The sequence below is a fragment of the Spermophilus citellus genome (assembly GCF_964194105.1).
Source record: "Spermophilus citellus genome assembly, chromosome: 17".
In the NCBI taxonomy this organism is placed as follows: domain Eukaryota; kingdom Metazoa; phylum Chordata; class Mammalia; order Rodentia; family Sciuridae; genus Spermophilus; species Spermophilus citellus.
This window is the reverse complement of record NC_138199.1, coordinates 29,858,316-29,885,471: the sequence shown is the minus strand read 5'-3', so window position 1 is coordinate 29,885,471 and position 27,156 is coordinate 29,858,316. Positions and strand designations below refer to the sequence as shown.

At 34.7% G+C, this 27,156-nt stretch overlaps 1 protein-coding gene across 3 annotated transcripts in view; it reads left to right on the top strand.

Annotated features, from left to right (window-relative positions):
* GOSR1 (golgi SNAP receptor complex member 1) overlaps positions 1–27,156 on the top strand; it is a 65,896-nt gene that overhangs the window by 10,033 nt on the left and 28,707 nt on the right. For all 3 annotated transcript variants that reach the window (XM_081272287.1, XM_081272286.1, XM_081272285.1), the window contains exons 5-7: positions 2,731–2,822; positions 4,931–5,005; positions 22,476–22,505. In XM_081272287.1, coding sequence (XP_081128413.1) covers positions 2,731–2,822; positions 4,931–5,005; positions 22,476–22,505 — 197 coding nt within the window. The remainder of the gene's footprint in view (positions 1–2,730; positions 2,823–4,930; positions 5,006–22,475; positions 22,506–27,156) is intronic.

The window sequence follows — 27,156 nt, the reverse complement described above, 5'->3', positions numbered from 1 at the left end:
AAATAAATGGAACTATAACAATTGACTGTTTGGGGGTTGGAAGATAACTACCTCAATTTCTACCTCAGCCCTCACAACCAGAATAAATTCTAGATGGACCAAGGATTATATGTAGAAAAATAAGCATGTGCAAGGCACTGGGCTTAGTCCCCAGCAATGCAAAAGGAAAGTAAAACAGAAAATGAAACCATAAAATTTCAGAATAAAGCATGGTTAAAATTAATAAATTTTGGAGCAGTAGAGGGTTTTCTAAGTAAGGGCAAATACCAGAAACTGTAGAAAATAACTAATTTTCTTAATACTAAGAGAAATAATAGAAATAGAAAAAGACAACTTAAGTCAAGCATGCTGGTACATCCTTGTAATTCCAGCAGCTGGGGAGGCTGAGACAGCAGCCTCAGTTCTAGGTCAGCTTCAACAATTCATTGAGGCCCTAAGCAACTTAGCAAGACCCTGTCTCAAAATAAAAAGGGATGGAGATGTAGCTCAGTAGTTAAGCACCCCTGGGTTCAACCCCTGGCACCCCAAAAAAGAAGAAAAATGTCAACTTAGGAAAATAGTCAACGAATATAAATTTGCTCACTTAAATGAGTGGCTGAGGATTGTGGGTATAGCTCACTGATAGAGCCTAGCATGCTCTTGGGCCTGAATTCAGTTCTTGGCAACACACACACACACACACACACACACACACACAGGCTGAAACCAAAAGATGTTCGGTCATATTCCCAAATAAAATATGCAAATCAAAATGATTTTTTTTTCACCTATCAGATTAACAAATATTCAAATATTTGTAACCCATGATTGGCAAGCATGTTGAAGAATAGGCACTCATAAGTCATTGGTGGGTCTGTAAATTGATGCAGTCTTTCTAGTAGGTAATTTAGCTCTATCAGAATTTTTTTCCCCCAGTACTAGGTATTGAACCCAGGATCTGGCACATGCTAGGCAAGTGTTCTACCACTGAGCTTCATTCCCAGCTTTTTTTTTTCTTTTAATTTTATTTTGAGACAGGCTCTCAATAAATTGCCCAGGCTGGACTTGAACTTGCCATTCTCCTGCTTCAGCCTCCCAAGTAACTGGGATTACAATCATATGTCTGCCCATCTATTCAACAAAATATATGTACAGGAATGATTATTGCAGCTTTTGTGTGTGTGTGTGTGTTTGTATATATTGTGCTGACAATTGAACCCAGCGCCTCACATACAGGTAGGTTAGTACCCTACCACACTGAGTACATTCCTAGCCCCTATTGCAGCATTTTTAATAGAAAATAATGAAAACAACTAGAATGTTTATCAGTAGTGAATTTATTAAATTATGATAGAGTCTTAATATTCTATGCAACTATTAAAAGAGTGATGTAGGTTGTAGATACATTTAGGATGTATCTTCCAAACACCTGCTTATCATGCATGAAACCCTGGATTCAGTCTTGTACACCACCAGAAATGAAAGTAAAAATAAAGGAAAAAAGTAATGTAGATTTCCATTTGCTGGTATGGAAAGGTTGCTTGACATTTTATGATCTATAAAAAATAGAGTGTGCATCAGAATGTATAGTATGATTTCTTTAGCAAAATATGAATGCAAGCCAGGCACAGTGTTGCACACCTGTAATCCCAGCAACTTGAGAGACTAAGACAAGGGGAGTGCAAGGTTAGGGCCAGTCTCAGCAACTTAGCAAGACCCTGTTTCAATTTATTAATATAATTTAATTAATTAATTTTGATATCAGCATTGAACCCATGTGTGCTTAACCACTGAGCCATATCCCCAACCCTTTTATGTATTTTATTTAGAGACAGGGTCTCACTGATTTGCTTAGGGCCTTTCTGCTGAGGCTGGCTTTCAACTTGCAATCCTCCTGCCTCAGCTTCCTGAGCCCCTAGAATTACAGGTATGCAGCACCACACCCATGTTTAAATTTTTAAAAGATTAAAAAGGGCTGGGTACATAGCTTCACAGTGAGTGCCTGCAGGTTCAATCCCCTATGCTGGGGGGTGGGGGGGGGAGAAAGAAATAACAGACAAAATTGAATATGCAGAAACATGTTTCTTGGAAGAAAACACAAGAAAGGGATGATAATGGTTATGAATGGTGGAACAGGATTTTTTTTAAACCCTGTTCTTTTACTATTCTCCCCATATTCAAAAGATTAGTCAATAGAGGCCTTCTGGGAGATGGTTCATTTTATTTACGTACTTTTCTGAATTAAAAAAATAATATTCTTTAATGCCTTTTAAAAATACAGTAGTATAAAAATAAAATGTTTTAAAGATTATTTTGTTCCTTGCAGTTCTTTTGATTTTTGTTCTTCATTTAATTTATTTTGGAATTAAAATTCCACTAGTGGGAGCATTAAAAGGAGAGGATTTGGGCTGAGGGGTATAGCTCAATGGTGAAGTGTTTGTCTAGCATGATGAAGGACCTGGGTGTGATCCCCAGCACTGCAAAAAAAGAAAAAGGAAAGAAAGAAAAGAAAAGAAAAAAGGAAATTTAGAAATAAGCCTATTACTAGGTTTATTGAGTTTAAATAAATAAACAAAACTCTCAAAAATTCTATCCTAAACCACTTGAAATCATTTTACTTAGGATTTTATTTTTATTCATAATTATACCTCATAAGACAAGGTACTAGAAGATAGAATGGAAAAATAGTGTTTAGAAATTCACAGTATGATGACATGACTTATGTTGAGACTAGATGTTGATTTATTGCAGGATTATACACATGAATTTCATAAAACCAAAGCAAACTTTATGGCAATACGGGAAAGGGAGAATCTCATGGGATCAGTACGAAAAGATATTGAGTAAGTTACCTTTTATATTATTTTGTAGAGTACTTATGAAGATTTAGAATATAACTGTAGTTAATTGCAGTCAGGATTTAGATTTCAGGGTTTCTAATTATCATTTCAACATTTTTGGAACAGACAGACTGCTACATTCTGGTCCTGATTACTTTGCCAGTCTTATCTCCTGGTTCCCTAGTTTTATTACCATTGTCTCCTGCCAACCTTGAATTTCCTGTCTTTATTCAAAGTCTAACTTACATGACATCTTCATGAGATCTTCTCTGACCTTTTTATATCTACCCTAAGAATAATAACGTAACTGAAGTTCTCCATGTTGCCCTTGATGAACATCTATCTCCTGCTTGTCTCCCTTATCCCAACAATTTTATATTCAGGTAGCTATTAATGTAACCTTTATTTCCCTGAAATTCTGAAATATTTGTTTTTCTCCAGATTTAATACAAACTCATCATTTTACATTAAATTATTTAAGGACTTCAAACATTTTTATGCTTATCTCAGTCCATAAGTTTAAAGATTTTTTTCTTTTCTTCCATTTCTTCACCTCATCCTTGATGATATATTCTAGCATTTCATACTTTTTTTTTTTTTTTTTTTTTTTTTTTGTGGTACTGGGGATTGAACCCAGGCCCTTGCTCATGCTTCACAAGCTCTACTATTGAGCCACATCCCCCAGCCTGCTTTTCTTAGGTATTCTCGAATAACTTTTCACAAATGAACTTGACTGACCATCAAGTCCAGTTCTGTGTCCATCTAATTGAAGCTGAAGACTATTCTATTTTGGACCATCTAATGATACCTATCGTTGTCTCATTGTGATAAATTTATGCTATGTTTCATAAACAATGATATACACTTATCACAAATTGGTATGTGTTATGTGTACTCTAAGAAACATTTTCCTAAAACTCCCTTATTTTGTTATACTACTGTGACAATCATAATATTTTTGTCCCTTGGGTCTTTTGTTTAGTTTCTATACAGTTGACTTATATATGCATTTTGAGGAATACAGTGAGAACCACGGTAGAGAGTGGCCTTTAATGTATAAACAGCACTTTTATACTTTGTAGGAGTGACTAGACTGCAACCCTCTATAATGACTTAGTTTTGAAAAATGATGATAAAAGTATGTGCAGCCATTCATTAAACTGTTTCCTGAGCACCAGCTATGAGTAAGACATTGTGTAGCCACAATAGATGGTAGAAATGAAAAGACCAGCTTGGCCCTGTTTATAATCTAGGTGCTAGAGGGGAATAAGGTACGTTATTTAAAATAGTATAATACAAGGCATAATATGATTAGTGAGATGAGGTATAATAAAAATACCTGAGACTTTTGTAGTTTTTTGCAGTTTTTGCAGTAGTGCTGCCTCTCAGCCAGTACCTCAGTTTTAGCAGCATGACCCTCTTTTGTCTTAGAGCAACATTTGTGCAGTTTCTTGAATTTTTAAAAATTCAATACTTTATTTTTAGTGGAACACAGAAAAATGAGAGTGTTAATGATAAGACATTTTTTGTAAAATTTAACTAAGTTAGAAATCTTTAAGTATACCAAATTTGGCACTTCACTCAATACTTCATTTCATTGGTCCTTAGGCTTAGTTGATGATGATATCTACTGTTTTGTTTTTTTTGTTGTTGTTGTTGTTGTGTGGTGCTGGGGATTGAACCCAGGGCCTTGTGCATGCCAGGCAAGCACTCTACCATATGAGCTATATTCCAAGCCCGGTATACACTGTTTTGAAGAAAAATTTCTGTTTTAATGCTTTCCGATCTATATACCATGTTCTAATCAGTCCATTGTTTTACATCCACTTGGAGAAATTGAAGCTATAGACAAAGAAAGGAAAAGTAACATTTTTTGTTGTTGACTAAGAATATTGGGTTATTTTAATGAAAAGCATAGTAAACTCTTAGGTCTTAGAGAAGCATTTATATTTACAATAGCATTCTTAGAGGGAAATGAAAAAAGTTTTAATTATTCAAAACAATGAAGAGGCACAGTTTGTTCACTTTTAATCTCACTAGGGTCAGTCACTTAATCTGATTTTTATAGTGTTTTCCAAAAATGTTCTTAAGTTTTCTTTATGTTGTTCTAGGTCATATAAAAGTGGATCTGGAGTAAACAACAGAAGAACTGAACTATTTCTGAAAGAACATGACCACCTTAGGAAGTAGGTATAATTGAATGTAACTTATATATAATTTCTTATGTTTATTAATTCACTTATGCAACAAACATTTTATGATGTTATCAGAGAAAGTGCTTTGTTGATGATAATTCATTTAATTTTCCTAATGACAGTGCTCAGTAGAAATGGGAGTTGTGGACTGGGGCTGTTACTCAGTGGCAGAGTGCTTGCCTGGTATACACAAGGCCCTGAGTTCAATTCCCAGCACCACAAAAAAAAGGGGAAAAAAAGAAATTGTGGTCATTCCAATTATTAGGAAGATACTGTGCTGTTGAATATTTTACTTCACTTGTTACTTGTTATGTTTTTTATTATCTTAATGTAATAAGTCTAGTACTTTAATACTTTTGTCTATAATAAATGAATGTACACACATGTACATAGTAAACTGTTTCTATGTGTCTACATAATCTATATATGTGTACACACTGTATAAACCTATAGTAAAAATGATGATTATGTTTTAATGGTCTGTTATCACTTACGTATTGAAGAAGCTTTATAAAAGGTAATTAGGCCATATATCAAATTTAAAAGAAAAGTTTTGTTGTCCAAGATATCAGAAGAAAATATCAAAAACTTGGATGAACTATATGCTTATTTTAAAGCAAGTCACCATAGTCTGTTTTTGTGTCATCTATTTTTCTCTGAAGTAGATTAGATTTTCTCTTTTTGTTTTGCTGTTTATATTTTGTGGTGGAACTTAAGGATTAGAAAAAAATACTTATCTCTGAACTCAGCCTATAAGCACTTGAGTAGCTTGTATCGTAATAGTGCTAAAAGTTATGAAGATATTTGCTACTGAATGCCATAAATGTTATATGAGATTTAGGTATTGTTCAATTCATTTGTCTTTAAAGATCACCACTTTAAATATAAACTGTTAAAATCAAAACACAGAAAGAGCCAAGCATGGTGGTGCATACCCAACTCCAGCTACTCAGTTGACTTAAGGCAGGAGGATCATTTCAGCCTCCAAGTTTGAAACCAGACCAGCAATATAGTGTGACCCTGTCTCAGAACAAAACAAACCAAAACAACACACAGAAAGATCAGGGTCTTTTATCTATCTATTTATTTATTTATTTATTGAACATAGGCAAATACTCCGCCAATGACTACACTCCCAGCCAATCAAGGCTTTCTTTAGGAATTCCATGCTTTTAGTGTTAGAACTAATCATTGGTTGTTCTTCCTTAATTTATGAATATCATTTTTTTTTATTGGTTGTTCACAACATTACAAAGCTCTTGACATATCATATTTCAAACATTAGAATCAAGTGGGTTATGAACTCCCATTTTTACCCCAAATACAGATTGCAGAATCACATTGATTGGCACAAGGGGGCACTGTCGCCTAGAGTATGTTTATAGTAATAGCTTTGTCATAAACATTTGGTAAAGACCACTGTAAAAAGAATTTTGCATTGTATCCAAAACTATACTAATATGTTCTTGTGGTACAGAGTAATTAAGGGATAGCATATTTAAGCAGTAGAAACTAATAGTTAGATTGCATTAGTGTTTCTATATTTATTTCCTCAAAAAGAAATTAAACAGTTAAAAATGTGGTAGTTTACTTTTAAAAGGGTGATTTGAAGCTGGGCATGGTGGAGCACCCCTATAATCCCAGGTACTCAAGAGGTTGAGGTCCAAAGGATAGTGAGTTTATGGCCAGCCTGGTCAGCATAAGAAGACCTCATCTAGATAGGTGAGTCAATAGAGACGGACAAAACTTGGAGACTACGCAAATGATCTTTCTCCTCAAATATTTCCCACTAGTTTTAACATTCATTCATGAATCTTATATTCCCATTTACAACTGTGGTGTTTGCTTATTGGTGATTTTCTATTTCTATGGGTCCTTTTTATACTTATTAATTATAATTTTGTAAGAAGAGCTCTCTTCTCTGCCGTTTATTTTGTTTATTTAATTATATCAGGTTAGATTCACAAATAACTATGAGTTTTAATCCAGCACTAGAATTACTTCGTTGCTTGAATTGTTCTATATTTTGTCATTGGAAGTTCCTTCAGGTTAGTTTCTGACATTTAACATTGCTCATTTCTTTGGGTACTTCTTTTACTTTCTGGCATCATGAAATATTCATGGCCTATATTAAATTTTCCTTGCCTCAACTCTGAAGTCAACTGGGCACTTTACCACTGAGCTATATCCCCAGTCCTTTTTATTTTGAGATGGGGGTCTTGCTATATTGTGGAAGCTGGTTTTGAACTTGGAATCCTTCTGCCTTAGCTTCCTGAGTTGCTGGGATTATAGACATGTGCCACCATGCCTGGCTTGGAATCAACTACTTCTCTAAGCAGACTTGGTTTATGGTATTCAGAAAGTAAGATTTGTGTGCTAGGTGTTGTTATTGCTTTTGGGGAGAGTACTTCCATGCTTTTGTTGCTAAAAATTTTATCATGAATGGGGCTGAATTAATTTCTTTATCTTTGTGTGTCTTTCTTTTTGCATTTATTGAAGAGATTGTTCTTATTCTTTATTGCTGTAATATTGTGAATTATGTTGATTATTTTTAAATAGTAAAACAATCTTGCATTCCTAAAACAACCCCCACTTGATCATGATATATTTATTATCCTTTCTGTTATTTTGCTGGATTTATTTTGTTTGGGATTTCTGCATTATTGTGAGAAATGTCTGTAGTTTTCTGTCCTTAAGATGTCTTTGGTTGTATTATATGAATAATATTGGCCCCATTAAATGTTTTAAGAAGTGTCCCTTTTATTATTTTCTGAAAGAGTTTATTCAGGCTTGTTATTTCTTCCTTAAATGTGTATTAGAATTTTTCAGTGAATTTATCCTAGCTTGGAGGTTTTCTTTGTGACAAGATTTTTAAATTAAATATTTCGGGTTTTGTTTTTGGTTTTGGTTTTTTGTAGCTGTAGGACTAAGTTGCTTGGATTTATCCCTGGGCCAGTAGGTGACTTACTGTAATTGGTTTTACCCGAGTCACAAATTCATCCTTGTGGCTAGATGATTGGAAAATCTGTTATCAGAAGAAAATGTGGCATGTTCAGGGCTCCAGGGTAATTATTAGTCAATTGGTTACATCAATTTAAATTTACTTTACTCTTCTATACTATAAGCTTTATACTTTGAAATAGTATGGTTAAGTAAAATCTCTTTTTCTAATGTTTATTGAAATGAGCTTTTACTTTAATACTACCTTCCTCCCTCCATTTTTCCATGAGTGAATTAAGAATTTTTTATGGGTCTTTAGGGCCCTATATCAACCTGCTGCCTAAATCTCTAACCTCATTGCCCTCTTTCCATTACTTCATCCAGCCACTCTCTCCTTTTGCCTACTAGGTACCAGCCATACTCTTTGGTTCCTTTCTCCAAGACATCAAACCCTTTCCCTTTTTAGCCTATTTGCATTTATGCTACTTAATCTTCTTAGAATACTCCTCTCTTAATTTTTGCATATAACTTATTCATCTTTATGGTCTAAACTCACTTGTCATCTCAAACAATCCTCTTCTAACTTTTTTGAAATAGGTCCTCCCTTACTTTTTTTTTTTTTTTTGAGTTTGTATAAGTTATTTATTAAAAAATAGGCAGTGAGTTCTTATTACATTTAGATGATTTTCTTGAATTAATGAAAATGTATTAAAAAAAACAACAATGGTTCTATGATACATCCTTTGTAGACAAAAGGGTGATTTGCAAAGTGTGCAGATATTAGACTCTTGATCAACCACTTTGATATCTGCATTTTAACCATGCCAGGATCCCATTGGCACAGAGAGTCATCACATTTGAGCCTGATATACCATACCATCTAAGTAACACTCATCAATTCATAAATTCCCTTTTTCTTCTGTCTTTTCATCATATTAATAGAGATATTGCTGGATAATCCAACAGCCTAAATTCCTGTGCCTGACCTACCACAGTCAAACATTACTGGGCAAAGTGAGAGGAGTTAAGTTATAAATTTATGATCAATAAATTCAAATTGAGGGGCTGGGGATATGGCTCAAGCAGTAACGCGCTCGCCTGGCATGCGTAGGGCGCTGGGTTCGATCCTCAGCACTACATAAAAATAAAATAAAGATGTTGTGTCCACCGAAAACTGAAAAATCAATATTAAATATTCTCTCTCTCTCTCTCTAAAAAAAAAAATAAACTCAAATTGATTAAAATTGTCTATTCTGTCCTTTCTCTGTAATAACTTGCCCTCATAATTGGCACGTGTGCATACATCCATTCTGAAAAATTCCAAAGTCGTCTTAAACTTCAGCCTTGCTGTTATTTAACAAAGCACTTTGTATCCCCCAAAGAAAATCTGTAATCATTTGTTCTTTTAATTTTTTTAGCACCTGACCTTCCTTGAATGTAAGCTTCATGAGTCTAGTTATTGGCATTCCTGGGTCTCCAGTTCCTATTATATTATAAATACTTAGTATTTATTTGTTGTATTAATAAACAGATATAAACAGAAGATATTAATTTAGATTTAATATGCATATGGATATGTATGTATGCCCCACTGTAGAACACTTTTTCATTCATCCACTAATGTTCCAAGTGTTTATTAAATACGTACTATAACAAGAAGGATTGATCTAGATGCTAAATATATATAAAATTTGATTTTAAGGACTAAAGGGGAAATTACCAATGTAACCAATTTTTTGTTTTGCAAAATAATTCCCCATAAAATACCTTTTAAAAATTTAAATTCATATATACAATAAAATAATAATAAAAGCATCTCTTATTTATAAATGAGGAAACAAGATTCAGGAAAGATGTAGGTCAAGGTCTCATAACTATTTAATGGTATAGCTCTTACTAAATGCACATTTTCTAACCCATTTCCATAGTTGTCCCACATCATACTGCCTTCCCTTCTTTAACATTTTATTTTCATTGTACTAAGGAACCAGTATGGCATAATGTTACTGAGAATTGAAAGACCAGTTTTTCACCTCTCTGAGAGCAAGTGACCTGGCCACTCTCTCTTCTTTTTTCCTTCATCTTTAAAATTAAATGGTAGGTGCTTCTCCCCCAGTGTTATACAATTGTAAGGGTGAACAGCTTTAGTGCTGTCATTTTATAAACTAAAAGCACTCTTAAAATGTAGAGCTGGGCGGCAGTAGCTCATACCTGTAATACCAGCAGTGTTACCGCTGTTTACCAGTAACGAGTCCCTGTTCCCCCCCCCCCACACCCAATGCTGAAGTGTAACACCAGAGAAGCACGCTGAGGCTAGTGGAGAGTGGAAAGTGGAAGGCTTTATTAAAGACAGCAGAAAAAACTTCTCCCAGTAGGAAGAAGGGGACCTGAAAGGCGGAATCTGTGGAAGGGGGAGGTCTTGTTTTTTGTTTCCCTTTATCTTGCAGTGATAGAATGCAGGTAGGAAGGCCAAAAGGTGGGAGATAGGTGGGCTGAAGGCGTAATCTGGGCAGGAAGGGCCTGGGGTGGTTTGATTAGCATTTCCCTGTTTGCTGGGAGCTGTTTCATTAATAGTTCCTTAGGATGGGTTCCAGGCCTTGGGGACGTTAACATTTCAATTTCCCCAAGTGCTGCTCTGTTTTCTTAGACTCCATTCTTGATAATAGCCTCCATTTTCTTTACCTTACTGGATATTAGACCCCATTTTCCTAACTACACTAACTACCCATCTTTAAATCTGGCTTCAGCAGCTTGGGAGGCTGAAGCTGGAGGATCAAGAGTTCAAAGCCAGCCTCAGCAGCAGCGAGGCACTGTCTCTAAATAAAATACAAAATAGGGCTGGGGATGTGGCTCCATGGTTGAGTGCCCCTGAGTTCAATCCTGGGTACCCCCACCCCCCAAAAAAAGCAAGGAATTTTTTAATGAAGAACCATTCTAGTAAAAAGAATCTTTTATAGTTGAGAATTGTTACCTTATTTTCATTTGACTTTTTAGCAGATAGGATTATTATCTGAGAATACATCTAGTAATTGTGTTTGTATTTTAATTGTACTCTGTGGTGTAAATAAGTCCACGAATGAGTAAAGAATTTTCACAATCCCAAGTGGAGATTTACCTTTATTTTTACCTTATTTGTTAGTCTATATTTAAACTTTTGATATTTTGAATTTTTAAAGTTTACCAGCCTTGTTATTTGCATGATTCAAAGTTGTGTTTTCAGAAATATTTTAGGTCGGCATTTTAAAAACATTAAAGATGGTTTTACTTTTTGTTTCTCTTAAAATTTTAGCCAGATGTCCCCGAGGTCACACAGCTTTAAAAGTTGGAATTCAAGCCCAGGGACTCTAATTGTATTGCTTCTGCAGTACTGCACTGCCCCTTAGGATGATTTTGATTATATCTGCTTCATGAGATTGCTATGATGATAATTGTTCAAGGGCTGTGTAAACTGTGAGGCATTGTTTATAAGCAGAACATAATGAATGTTGTAAGATTAAGGAAAGTAAATACTAAAGGAGAAAGAGATTGGAAATCCTTTTATATTCTCAATATGCATTTCTTAAATGGAATTTGAAGTATTTTTTGATGCTAGAATAGTTTTAGTGAAATGAAATTCTATGGACCATGAAATGAAATTCTATGTATCAATGGCCCATGACTGCATTTGAAAAATAAGACGACTGTGGTCATACTTAAGTGACCTTTATAAGCAGTGATTTTTATCTCAAAAGTTTTTTGTATAGTTCTATGTAGATTAAAATTATCCAATTTCTAATTAAGTAATGATCACATATAACATCCGAATGGAATAATATGATAGACTCCCTGTCTTCAAGGATTTGACACTAATTTTCTTAACTGTTTTTGGACCCTAATGATTCATGATGTATAAACTTGTAAGTTATATGCTGTGGAGATGGTATTGAGGATGAAGTTGCTTGGCTAATGTGTGAGCCTCACCCATTTGGACAGCAGTATTTACACTTCAGCTCTACATTTAGCTTCATTTTTGCTGCTTATTGTTATTTACTTGGTAATTACCATAAAGTGATTTATGTATACATGTACATATTCTTTGTGAAATGTTACAATCTCAAGGAGAAAACATCATTTAAAAGCTGGGTGTGTTGGTGCACATCTGTAATCTCAGTAACTTGGGAGACCGAGGTAGGAGGATCATGAGTTCAAGGCCAGCCTCTGCAATTTAGGAAGACCCTAAGCAACTTACTGAGACACTATCTCAAAAAAGAGCTGGGAGTGTGGCTCAGTGGTTAAGCGTCCCAAGTTTAATCCTCAGAGCCAAAAAAAAAAAAAAAGGTAATGAAAGTAAAGTGGCCCTCAGGCAGCAATTGCTCTGAAGTAGAAAAATGGGAATTATATGGCAGAAATCATGTAATATTATTAGCCACAAACTTTGAAATATGAAAATATCTTGATATACCTCTCATCTATACTAAGGGTCAAGAGAATTGGACTTGTAGCTTATGAGAAGTGGTAGCATGTGATTATTTTATCAAATATCTATCATTCTGCCAGGCCTGGTGGCACATACCTACAAACCCAGTGACTCAGGAGGCTGTGGCAGGAGGATCACAAGTTTGAGGCCAGCCTCAGCAACTTAGTGAGGCCCTCAGCAACTTACTGAGACCCTGTCTCAAAATAAAAAGGCTGGGGATGTGGCTCAGTAGTTAAGAAACCCTTGGGTTCAATTCCCAGTATGCACCCTCCCCCCCCCCAAATAAAAAGGCTATCATTCCACTTATGGGATGTTTTAAGATTACATATCATACATAGCTTCATTTGTCTCAGGTGGTACAGTTGCCTGCCATATTTAAATAGATGGCTAAGCAGAATGACCTAAGTAGGAACTTTCCTACAGAATCTTTAGTTAGCACATAGCTTTGTTAAACAATAAGACTTGGGTTGGGGCTGGGATTGTGGCTCAGTGGTAGAGTGCTTGCCTAGCATGCACGAGGCCCTGGGTTCGAACCTCAGCACCACATAAATGTAAAATAAAGACATTGTGTCCACCTAAAACTAAATAATAAATATTTAAAAAAAAAAACTCATTACATGTTTAAAAAAAAAAAAATAAGACTTGGGTTGGAGGTGCTCTGTCACAGGAATTTTCTCTCCCCAGAATTTTCTCTTCCTCCTCTGGAAACTTATTAGGGTTATTTCAGTATTAACCCTGTTTGATATTTTATTAATGCAAGAAATGACAGTTCCTCATTTATTCATGCATTTATCAAGCATTTACAGTCTACTGTGTGCTGGATACTATGCTAAACTCTGGAGAATCAAAGATGAATCAGACTTAGTCTTTTTTTTTTATTAAAGAGAGAGAGAGAATTTTAATATTTATTTTTTTAGTTTTCGGCGGACACAACATCTTTGTTTGTATGTGGTGCTGAGGATCAAACCTGGGCCGTATGCATGCAAGCACGCTACCGCTTGAGCCACATCCTCAGCCCCAAATCAGACTTAGTCTTTACTCCTGCAAGCTCATTTTGGTTATCAAAATTGTAAACAAATAAGTATGACAATCTGTGAGACATTTCATTTTTAAAAGAATTAAATGAGATAATGTATGTGAAAAAAACTTTGTAAGCTTTACTAATTTATTTTTATTCCAGCTCATAACACAGTGTCTGGCGTACCTTAAATACTTGTTATTTTCCTGAATGAACTAATAAAGAGTAGAGTTAAGAGAGTGTAACATTATAGTGTAAAGAGGAATTCAATTCAGAGTCTAGTTGGGATTGAGGAGACTTCACAATGACAGGACTTTTGAGCTGGACTTTGAAATACATGTAAGTCATTTATTATGAAAATTAAAGAGATTTCCAAGGGGACGTGGCTGTGAGGTATTTAGGGCCTTGATCTTGATCAAGGGTATATCTGTAATAAGCTTATATAATTTACAAGTTGTTTTTGTTTACATTATCTCTTTTGAGCCTTATGACAATTTCATGAGTTGAGTTCATGTAGCCAAGTGCTCCGGTTTTCCCCAGAACCCAAGTTCCAAAGTCAAAAGAAAGAGTATAGTTCCATTTTCATTTATGTGGAGGAGATTAGCTTGTACTGAATGATACATTAAGGAACTCTTACTTTTTAAAAGAGGTTTCAGAAACAAACGAAATGAAGGGCTAAAATAAAAAATGCTGATAATACCAAATGCTGACCAGGATGTGGAGCAATAGAAACTCTCATTACTGGTGGGAATACAAAATGGAACAAACACTTTAGAAGATAGTTTGGCATTTTCTTAAAAAGCTGAATATAAGCTAGGCATGGTGGTCCACACCTGCAATCCCAGCTACTTGGGAGGCTGAAGCCAGAGGATCACAAGTTCAAGGCCAACCTGGTCAATTTAGTGAGACCCTGTCTCAAAATAAGCTAAAGGGCTGGTGATGTAGATTAAGTTGCACAAGGCCCTGGGTTAATTCACTGCAGCAAAAAAAAAAAAAAAAAAAAAAAAAGAGTTGAATATAGTATTTTCATAACATTTCAGCAGTTATGTTCTTAATCATCAAATGATTTGGAAACTTAACTTACACCTACAAATACTTGCACATGAGTATTTGTAGCAACTTTATTCATAAGTGAATGGAAAAACAAATTGTAGCACATCTATATAGTATTCTTTAAAAGTAAACTATCAAGTGCCAAAAAGACTTGGAACTTTAAAATACATAAAAGAAGCCAATCTGTGGCTGGGGTTGTGGCTCAGTGGTAGAGTACTTGCCTACCATGCATGAGGCACTGGGTTTGAACCTCAGCACCAGATAAATGTAAAATAAAGATACTGTGTCCACCTAAAACTAAAAAAATAAATATTTTTTTAAAAAGAAGCCAATCTGAAAAGATCACATTTTATAGAATTCCAGCTAATTGTTTATAAGATTCTGGAAAAAGCAAAAGATTAGCAATTGCAAGGGGTTTGGGATGGGAAGGGGAGGAAAAAATGAATAGGTGGAACATAGATATTTAGCCAGTTAAACTATTGTATATAATACTGTAATAGTGGATACATGATAATATGCAGTTGTCAAAACCCATAGAATTGTTGAGTACAAAAGTGAACACTAATATGCAAACCAGGGACTTTTGTTAATAACATACCAATAATATATTCATCAGTTATAACAAATGTACCCTAATGCAAGATGTTGATAATAGGTGAGAGAGAATGGGTGTATGAGAACTCTGTACCCTCTGTACTTTTTGCTTAACATTTCTGTAAACCTACAACTAATTCTGAAAAATAAGTTTGTTAAAAAAGAAAAGTAAGAAGTGGCTTTCCAAGATCTCTCTGCTAATGATTTACCTTCATTTTTCTTTTTTCTCTTTTTCACCTGGGTAGAATTCTGAGTCAGGTGCTTAACTTTTTGTCACTAGGTAACTTCATGGGATTATAGGACAGATTTCCTATGCTATATTAACCCTGATAAAAGCTAGTAAAGATATTCCTTTGTTTACTTAGACTGTAGGAAAATATGCCCATCTATTAATGTAGTTGGTAAAGAAATTACAGAGTTTCTACTTTCATCTTTGTTTTTCTGTATTTTCCAAATGTTATGTGTAAAATAAAAATATATTAGCATTAAAACAGCATATATATAGCCTTCTGTAGCTTAATTGATTGTTAGTCCCTCCCCCATGGTGTTGAGGATTGAACTAAGCACTAAGCAATATCCACACCCCTCAGCATATTTTAAGAGAAATTTACATAGAAATAAAAAAGACATAGACCTAAAAGTCTCTTTGGTTAACTGAATGAGACTGCAGCACCACAGTGCATGAAATAGATGATCTGATTGGTCAGTTACTGCAGATTATTAATTATTGCAGCTTACAGAGGGATTGGTTCTTAAATTTTATTTATTTATTATGTTTGTTTTCATATTTCCTTGCTTGCTCATTTACATGTCTATTTACTTATTCACCTGCCCTTTTGAAAGAATTCTAATTAGATGTTATCTAAAGTAATTTCACAAGTTCTTACATTTTGTTGGTTTAAATTGCTTTACAATATATGCTTATAATCACATTTTTACTCTTACAACATGCATTTTTCTGGAATTTTGGGGGGAATGAATAATTTTTTAAAATAAAATTATTTAAATATGGCTTTAGTAATTCCTCAGTGCAGTAATTGGTGATGAAATTTAGCTCATTGTTTTCAGCTTGTTTAAATTGGTCTTGAGAGAAACTTGTTCCTTAATTACAGGCTCTAGATGACTTTACAGAATGCCTCTGGGCTGTTATGAAATACTGTTTTAAGAAGGATAATGCCTCTTGATTGTGTCTTTTTTATATCCCAAAGGAAAGCAATTTTAAATTCAATTTTTACTGGATTATGCCATCTTTATGGAGCCACTCTGTTGTTGAATTGTATCCCTACAAAGTCCAGGGTGCTTTCTAATGAATGGGGTTTATTCAGTTTATTTGGTCTTAGCCAAATGAATAAGGACTTGAAGATTTGGGACAGTTGAGAATAAGTTTAAAAATCACTGGCCTTCTGTCATCTGTGAAATTCTTATGTATGACTATTTTAACTCTAGTGTGCTGCATGCATGATGCGTGGTTAGGATAGTGTATCTTCTTCCTGTAAAACACAAATCAGTCTGAGAATGACTCCTGAATATTAGTGTATGTTATTTTGAAATATGCTTTACAGTATATTTTAGGACTAAAAGAAAGATGATTAATATTTAAGGATATTTGAAAGGAGGAAAAAATCCTTCCTCTGTAGGGCAGGATATTTGCTGGTAGAATTTTAGTTTTCCTTGGGTTGTTTTCTTTTTTTAGGTTAATGCAGTAAACACTGTTTTCTTTGTAGTTCAGATGGTGCTATAAAATTACTATATTTGAGTATAAATTGTCAAATCTGTTTCAATGTATCCTTTTAAGAAAACATATATGAAAATCAGATTTTGTATACAGAAAATAGACATAATTTTTGCTTTACAAAACTTTTTATTTGATTCATATAAATACAGATGGCTTTATTATCTTTAAAATATTATTTAAATTAGCCAAAATGTCATTTGCAGAAAGCTACCTCTTAAGGAAAGTATTTACACATAAAACAAGGGTTATATTTGCATGCCACAAGAACCTCAAAGAGTTTCCTTTACATATAACAATGTAGAAAGCTGTCCTTAGTAGTCATTTCAACCTTACTTTTTTCAGGAACATTCTTTGAATGCAAAATTAATTTGTTTATTTTCTAACTACAGTAGTTAGGCTAGTTTATTAGTTATGAAACTTTAGCTCTGACTTTATGGTTGAGAACAGGTTTGAGAGAAAACCTTCAAATCTGTGGAAAGCAGATAATGAAGTGTATCTTGCTGGCTTTCTGGTGATTGGTGCTAAATACTTGGCTTTGTATTTTTACATTTCTTTCCAGGCATTCACTGAGTTAGGTAGAAATGTATTTCCACAGAATAGTTTTTAAGTTTTTCTAAATGCTGCTTCACATTGTTTGCTACTTAAGGTATGTAGCTTTGTATTCTATCTAATTGGCATTGAGTTTTTATGGTTGTTGTTTGATACTTTGTTCAGTACTTTTGCTTTTGAATTTTTAATTTCTTATTTTGACTATGGATTTGCATGCAATTGTAAGAAATAATACAGGGAAATCCCATATATTCTTTAACAGTTTCCTCCAGTGGTAGCATCTTGTAAAATTATAATACAGTATTACAACCCAGATATTGACATTGATATAATCAAAATATGAAGCACTTCTTTTATCACAAGGATCCCTTATTTGCCCTTTATAAACATAAGTACTTATTTCCCTTCCTCCTTCTACCATCCTCATTAGGCTTTGACAAGCATTATTCTTTATTACTATAATTTTGTCATTTCAAGAATGTTATATATGTGTGGAATCATACAGTTCGTAACCTTTCAAGATTGCTTTTTTTGTTTTTGTTTTTGTTTTATTAGAGTCTTGCTATGTTGTCCAGGCTGGCCTCAAGTGATCCTTATGCCTCAGCCTCTGGAGTAATAAGATTGACTTCTCATTCAGCATAATTCTCTGGGTATTGATCCAGGTTGTCACTTGCATTAATGGCCTCCCCTTCACCTTTTTAAAAATATTTTTTTTAGTTGTAGATGGACACAATACCTTTATTTTATTTATTTTTATGTAAAGCTGAGGATCGAATCTCACATGTACTAGGCAAGCCCTCTACCCATGAACTACAACCCCATCCCCTCCCATCTCCTTTTTTATTACTGGGTAGTATTTCATGGTATGGATGTACTATGGTTTGAGTAACTATTCATCCATTGAAGGACATCTAGGTTGTTTCTTGCTTTTGACTCTTATGAATAAAGTTGCTATAAATATCGGTGTCAGTTTTTGTGTAAACATAAGTTTTCATTTCTCAGATAAATACCCAGGAGTTTGTTTTTTTGGGTCACAATGTTGTTGCATGTTTAGTTTTTTAAGCTAGTTTCTAAACTACAAAACTGTTTTTCAGAGTGACTGCATACATTTTACAGTTTCATTAGTAATATATGAATGATCCAATTTTATACATCCCCATCAACATTTGGTGATCTCACCTATTTTTTTTTAAATTTTAGCTATTGTGACAAGTGTGTAGTGATACCTCATTGTAGTTTGCATCGCCCTAATGGCTAATGATATAGAACAGCTTTCTGTGTGCTTGCTGTTTGCATGTCCCATTCAGTGAAATGTCTTCATGTCTTTTACCCATTTTCTACGTGAATTGTTTTTATTTTAACCATATTATTCTAAGTTACTAATCTTTGGTCACCTGTGGTTTGCAAATATTTTCTCTTAAGTTTCTTTTCATCCTCTTAGCAAGGTCTTTGTGTGATTCTTGCCAGAGTAGAAATGAGAGATACTTTAGAAGTAGGGAAAAACTGGGACTGATTGTGGAGAAGGAGAGAGGGAAAGAGAACTGTCTTTTACTGAAACAGCAAAAGCCAAATCTCAGAAGTCAGTCTGCTTCAGTTTGAATCCTGGTTGCGCCCCATAACTGTGATTTCCTGTCTCTAGGCCTCAATTTCCTTATTTGTAAATGAAGAGAATGGTAGAATCAGTCTCCTAGGGCTGTTATGAGGATTAAGTTAAAACAGTCATTTAGGAGAGGACATGGCTCCTTATAAGCACTTATAAGAATTAACTGTTATTATTCTTAACAAAATTAGCAAATTAATAGATTGCTCTCACACACTTAATTTAAAAGTCTATTTCATTGATTTTTATCTTCATCGAGGCTATTAGCACAAAACTAGTTTGTTGAGCTTGGCAATAGAATTCTTATTTTTGTATTATACTGTCTGTATTTTGAAATATCTTATTTTTTATGCCTTTTAATATACTAAGAGGCCCTGATGAGGACATTCAGCCAAACCTTTGTGTTGAACAAGGAGCTATTAACCTGAGTTAATCACCCTATTTTCGACATTCTGCCAGGACAGCTCTTGGTCTGTGTGTTGCCTGTCTCCATTTAAGGTCTATAGTGGTGGCCTTATTTTTGTAGCCACTGTGTGACCCAGTACCCTTCAGGGGCAGTTTTGTACACATTTGTAAAAGAATAAATGCATAGATTTCATCAGAATAGGAAATTATATGGAAATTTGTATCAACTTTATGCTTGGATTTAGAATTAATCTGTAGTTATTGAGAAATTACCATAATGAGCCAAAAAACACTCAGTGCTTACTACATGCCACATACTGATATAATCGTTACATATATGAACTCTTTTAATTCTCTGAATAAATAGGGTTTATTAATATTGCCACTTTACAGATAAGAAAATTGAGGCACAGAGAAACCTGACTAATATCAACTAATAAGTGGGAGAACCAGCATTTAAACTGCCATACAGCACACAGTCTGGCTTTTAACCACCCTTTGTAATTTTTAAAATTTTTAATCACAGGATTTTTACAAGGTATTTAGGCTTTTTTTTTTTTTTTTTTTTTTGCTGGTACCAGACGTTGAACCCAGGAGCACTTAACCACTGAGCCACATTCCCACCCAGCTCTTTTAATGTTTTTTGAGACAGGGTCTCACTAAGTTGCTTAGGGCCTTGTTAGGTTGCTGGGGCTGGCGTTGAACTTGCAATCTTCCTGCCTCAGCAGCCTCCCAAACCAGTACCACGCCTGGCTATTTATGACATTTTAAAGCCCATGTTGGTTCCTTTATTCATGCAGTAACTTGAGTTTCCTATTCCATTTTATAATTAAGCTTTAACTTATTATTTTAGAGAATAAACTTAAAAATTCTTTAGGAAAGAGTAGCTGGGGAAAAAACATGCAGTATTTGCATGCCCATTGTGTATCTTGCACTGTGCCAAATGAATATAGACCTCATTTGAAAGTTTGTTTTCCTACTTTCCACTATAAAGTTGCACCTCTACCAAACTAAGCTACCTATAAATTCCTCCCTAATATTACTTTTTTTGTTTTTCTTTCTTTTCGGTGTGTGATGCATAAAAGCATACAGATTACAGATATATATTTGCTGTCTTTAGTCACATTCTTACATTCTGAAGTTTAGTAAGCTGAGGCTTGGTTCAGTTTCCAAAACAACTCTTTCCCAAAAATGGAAGGAACTTTAAGATGTAAATAATTACTATATTCGTTACTGGAGTCCTAGGCCAGAGGCCTGACTCTGGGGTCCCAACAAATCATGTCCAGCCACTTGCGCCTCCCCCTCCAAAAAAAACCAAAAACTGAAAAAACAGAAAAGATAATGGTGAAAAGCAAGAAAAGAACTTTAGTCACTACATTGGTGCCGCAGTCTGGCTGGGCACAATTCAGGAGCCACTTGTCAAAAGAAACAAACTTTATTTTTAGAACTAAAAACACCAAACAAAACAGCTCCTCAGGAAAAAACCCTCAGAGCCCAACTGCCACCACCGGCTTCCCACAAGCCTCTCACACCCACACCAACCTCACCACCTCCCACAATCCTCCTGCTCTTCTTGAGGCTGATTGGCTGGGTCGCGTGGGCGGAGCCAAAGAAGTCCCCCAATGAGCAGCTCCGTGGAGGAGCTAATCAGCTAGATGTTGCTGAGGCCGCTGTGAGCCAATCATCAGCTGGCAGTCTGAAGGGCGGGGAAACAGCCCAATGAACATCACCGCAGAGGAGCCAATCAGCTAGATGTTGCTGGGGTTGCTGTGAGCCAATCATCAGCTGGCAGCTGGAAGTTTGCTGGGGCCCCTTTGGCTGTGGCTCTCAACAATTGGAAGACAAAGTGAGATCCAGCATCTCAGCCCTGAGTTTAAATAGAGGAAGAATTGGGGTAGGAAGCAAGAGGTGTACATAATTAAACAGCATGTATATAATTTTTAGTTGTTGATGTTTGTTTGTTTATATGTGGTACTGAGAATTGAACTCAGTGTCTCACACATGCTAGGCAGGTACTCCACCACTGACCCACAACCTAATTAAGCAATCTTGATCAGACTATGGTCTAGATGATCATTCTCTCAGTTCTGGTTCTGTGAAGTGACTCTGGAGGAGTTCTTTATTGCCTGAAGGGTGTTAGTTCCACTTTGTTGCTGGGGATGTTTATCAGACCTATGGTCCATCCAGGAAGGGGACAAGAAACTTCTAGGTACCTTTCTAAGGGTCTCATGCCATAAAAGCTGGTAGTCCCTGAAAATCTCATCTTAGTCATCAAGGGGGATATGATAGGTTAATTAATTTTAGGACTAATAAGTCTTATTTGGATGAATGATTCTTAAATGTTTCACATTCCTACATGCAGAGCTGACCAGGAACCTGAAAACAAATATAAAATGAAGGCACAGATGCCAAGTTCTGTCCTGTTTTTAGTTACCCAATAGGCATCAGCAGGTCTAAGTAAAGGGCACTGCTTTTAGCAGAGGCAGCCTTTTTAAGCCCCTGTTGCTCTTACAGGCATCAGAACTGTATTTGTTTATCCTGTCTGAACCAGTTGGTTGTAATTGTTAAGTTTTGGATAAAGATGGTGGTGTCAATTTGGAGTTATCTAGACTAAAGAACTTGCATTTCTTTATGCTGTCATTAAAATCGTTCTGATTTAGCTAGGCTTGGACATGCATGCTTGTAATCCCAGTGACTCAGGAGACTGAGGTAGGGGATCTAGACCAACCTCAGTAACTTAGCAAGACACTGTCTCAAAATAAAAACATAAAAAATAAATTTAAAAGGACTGAGGATGTAGCTCGGTACTAGAGGACGCCTGGGTTCAATCCCCACACACAAAAATTGTTCTGACTTTAACAAACAGGTATCTACTGTGGGAAAATATTTAAGCTAATAAAAGTAAAATATACATTATATCCATGTGGGTAAGTTAATTTCAGAGTCTAGAATTTTCTTCAGATACTTTAAAAAAATCTAGGTATTTTTACATATGGCTGAAAAGTTGATCTACAAATGTAGAAAAATTAAGTACAAGTTTTAAAAATGTATTTATTTAATAATTCCAGGATTTGAATTTCTTTCTTTCTTTCTTTCTTTTTTTTTTTTTAGCTCAGATCGTCTGATAGAAGAAACAATAAGGTAGGAATAATTTTTTTGCTTTACTTTGTTGGTGTTTGTTTGCACATAACATTTAATGAACAGATGAAGTTAACTCTACTAACTAAAGTGAAAGTCAAGTCATCCTCCTTAAAGATGAGAATTTTACTAGATAGTAATATGTATACTGTGACCTTCCCTTAAAGAGACATTTGAAGCCCAAAACATTTATTTCCATAATTATTGGAATTAGGCTATTTAACATAGGTTATTTTTCCAGTTAATTCATACTTAATATTTTTATTTTCATTTTTAATAGAAAACAATCTTGAACATAATCTGATTGTTTTACCACTTAAATAACCATGGTTTCTGTTACAGCAGGTGTAGAAAATCTACTACAGTAATATTTAATATTATCTATAATACCATTGAACTAGTTTCTTGCTTAAATTAAGAAACATTTGTTAGTTTGAATTGATTGTCTTAAGTTTGAAGTTTTTATATATTTTATGATAGTAAAAAAGTAATGACTAGATATGGTTTCTATGCTTTAGAATTAAGCAGTGTGTGAAGCACTGCTTTTCAGGAAAAGGTAAAATAAAGTACATGACAACTATAAACATTTTTTAAAATTATTTTTTAGCTGTAGTTGGACATAGTGCCTTTATTTTACTTATTTTTTATGTGGTGCTGAGGATCGAACCCAATGCCTCGCTTGTACTAGGCAAGCACTCTACCACTGAACCCCAACCCAGCCCCAACCATAAACATTTGTATTCTTTTTATGGGCTCTGATCCTGCTCTAAAGTGTTTTGCATGCACATTTTATTTAATCCTCTCAAATAGCCCATGATACAGACACTGTAACCAGAACAAACAAGAAACTAAGTAGTTTGCCCATCATCATATAACTAATAGATAATGTTGAGGATACAAATGTAGAGCAAATGCTGTATATAAACCATTGTTATACTTTCCACCTTGTAGAAAGAATTCAAACTTTGGAGTATGATTTGGTTTGAAACCTAGCCATGCTAATTGATTTCTGTTCTTAGAAACTTCTTGGAACTTTTGTAAACCAAGAAATCTTAAATGAGGTTAAAATAAAAGCAAAAGCAGCTTTTATTTGGGCACAGGGTAGATTTGCAAATTGGTAACACAGGTTCAATTAGAAACCAAACAAGTGTTCCATCAAAGGAAAAGAGGACTGGATTTTTAAAGGAAAAAAAAAAAGAAATAATGTTCAAGTTTAACTTGTTTTGAACTTTTGTTGTTTTTTATACGGTTCTACATATGGAACCTAGGACCTTGCACATGCTAAGCAAGTACTCTACTACCTAATCTGAACAGGGTTTTCATGAAATTATCTACTTGTCAACTGAAATATTTTCTTTATAACTCCTTCCCTTTCTCAGCACATGATGTGCATGTATTAATAGATGCACAAAGGAAAGATATGTCAGATCCATTCTACTGTCTTTCCTATTTCCATTCCCCCTCTCTTCCCTTCAATCACCTTTTTTTTTTTTTAAGAGAGAGAGAGAGAGAGAATTTTAATATTTATTTTTTAGTTTTCGGCGGACATAGCATCTTTGTTTGTATGTGGTGATGAGGATTGAACCCGGGCCGCACGCATGCCAGGCGAGCGCTCTACCGCTTGAACCACATCCCCAGCCCCCTTCATTCACCTTTGTCTGACCACATTTTGCCCAGATTTCTTTACTTAAAGTTTCCCTGTATTTATTTTCCTCTTTTTCTTCCTTTTATGTCTCTTTCTGCCTGATCTTCTAGGACAGGGGTACCTTAAATAAGTTTTTTTTAGCTACACTCTAGCCCCTAAACAATTTTTTCATCAACCCTATTAATTACATAAATTGTTTTTATTATTTATTTATTTTTAGTTGTAGATGAACACAATACCTTTATTTTATTTATTTTTATGTGATGCTGAGGATTGAACCTAGTGCCTCACATGTGCTAGGCAAGCACTCTACCACTGAGCTACAACCCCAGCACACGTAATTGTTTTGAATGAATTGTTTGGTGCTGAGGGTTTGTTCATACACTGAAATATTAGTTAGCTGTTGGGGCCTGTTATAAAGGGGTTAGCTGGCAAGTCAGCAGAAGTCCCAGGATTGGAAACTATTCTTTCCAAATACCATTCTTTTTTTTTTTTTTTTTAAGAGAGAGAGAGAGAGAGAGAGAGAGAATATTTTAATATTTATTTTTTAGTTATCGGCAGACACAACATCTTTGTTTGTATGTGGTGTTGAGGATCGAACCCGGGCCGCACGCATGCCAGGCAAGCACGCTACGGCTTGAGCCACATCCCCAGCCCCAAATACCATTCTTTATCTGGAAGTTAAAGAAAGAATAACTTCTTGTGTCTGACACAAATTACAGCCTGACAAGAGGCCAGAGAAGTTTTACTCTCTTGACCAAACTGGCCATTTTAATTTTTTTTTTTTTGAATTTTTAATATTTTATTTTATTTTATTTTTTTAGTTCTCGGCGGACACAACATCTTTGTTGGTATGTGGTGCTGAGGATCGAACCCGGGCCGCACGCATGCCAGGCGAGCGCGCTACTGCTTGAGCCACATCCCCAGCCCCTGCCATTTTAATTTTTATTTCCATTTATTTTGTTATCTGTTTAAAATCAAAGATTGATATAATACCTGCCCTGAGAGATTGATATAAAGATTAATAATATGAGAAAAATGCCTTATACTGTGCCTGGCTGTAGGTAATCTACAAGTGGTACCTGTGTTAAATACTAATCTTTTTTTTTTTTACCTATTATTTTGATATCATTTCAAATTTCAGGAAAGTTCCAGTAATACAGCAGATTTCATATACCATTTACCAACATTCCCCAGACATTAACATTTTCCCAAATTCTCTTTTACAGTTTATTTTCTAAGTTGCAGGCATGATGCCTCTTTATTCCTAAATATTTCAATATTCATTTCTTAAGTATTATATCAATAGGGACTCATGAATTCTTACTTTTTATGTTACTATCATTATTTAATAATATTAATACATTATCATCTCTTATTATAATATGCTTTAATCATATTCTTGAAGTTTTATATAAATTGTATGCACTGTGTCTTCAATCTGAACAGAGTTTTCACAAAATTACCTACTTGTCAACTGAAATATTTCTCTTGTAACACCTTCTCTTTTATCAGCACATGAAGTCTGACTGCATTTTACCCAGATTTCTTTACTTAAAATTTCCCTGTATTTCTTTTCCTTTTTTTCTCTCTTTCTTTCTGCCTGATCTTCTAGGACAGGGGTACCTTAATTAAGTTTTTAGTTTAGAGCTGGCCTGTTTAAGGGTTGGTAACATGAGTATAAAAATTTGGAGTTCCGGGCTGGGGATGTGGCTCGAGCGGTAGCGCACTCGCCTGGCATGCGTGCGGCTTAGGTTCGATCCTCAGCACCACATACAAACAAAGATGTTGTGTCCGCCGAAAACTAAAAAAAAAATAAATATTAAAAAAAAAATTGGAGTTCCTCAATGGATAGGAACACTTGAGAACCATTGAATCCCTGCTACTATTAGTTTTATAGTTAAAACAATGCTACTTCATCTTTCATTTTAATACTATCTGTTATTTTAAAATATGATAGTTATCACTGAATATAAAGTTAGTTATGATTACATGTAGGTAATATAAAATTTAAGTTCAAGTAATTATTTTTGTACAGTCCATATGTTAAAATTTATCTTTTCTTTTTGGAGATACATATTTAAACTGTTGTACAACTGAATATAGATATTGTCATCGATTTATTAAAAAGAACTAACATTTTAAAATTCATAAATTTGTTTATCTTTGAATTTATAACTAGTATTATTTATTATTTAAAAATTAGTAACTGAGTTTAGTTCACAGAACAAGTGAGAATGTTGAAGTTCCAGTAAGGACATCAATGATTTATTATTTTAAAAGCATTATATATTATTTTGGAGCTTATATTTCACCTCTTAAGTATTTGACCCTTGATATAATAGCCTAGATTTCACTCAACTCCAAATTATGGAATGAGATGGGAAAGTATGTCTACATATATTTTATGTGATACTGGAAATCATGCATATTCTACAAGGTAATCACTTAATATATGATGATAATATTCATTCTCCAAGGAATACAAAGTGCTTTGTGGAAATTATTTTTTAATTTCTATCCACTTGCAAGTCAAAGTGCATGGGAGATAGTGATAGTCCCAATTTCAATAATAGATATATATGATTCAGAGGTTGACCTAAGAATACTCAATATTGGTTTGAAGGCCCTTACTATAATTTCAAACAGATTTTTTGCAGTTTTCATTTTGGCTTCTTTCATTTTTTCCTGATCATCTGTGCTTGCTTTATTTTCTTTTTTTCCCCCTTTTGATACCAGGGATTGAACCCAGAGGAGCTTTACCATTTAGCCACATTCCTAGCCGTTTTTATTTTTTGAGACAGGATCTCGCTAAGTTACTCAGGGCTTCGCTAAGTTGCTGAGGCTGGCAATAGCAAGCTACTAAGCAACTCAGTGAGACCCTGTCTCAAAATAAAATACAAAATAGGGCTGGGGATGTGGCTCAGTGATTTGAGTGCCCCTGAGTTCGATCCCTGGTACCAAAACAATAAAAATAAAATGCTGAGGCTGGTCTTGAACTTGTCATCC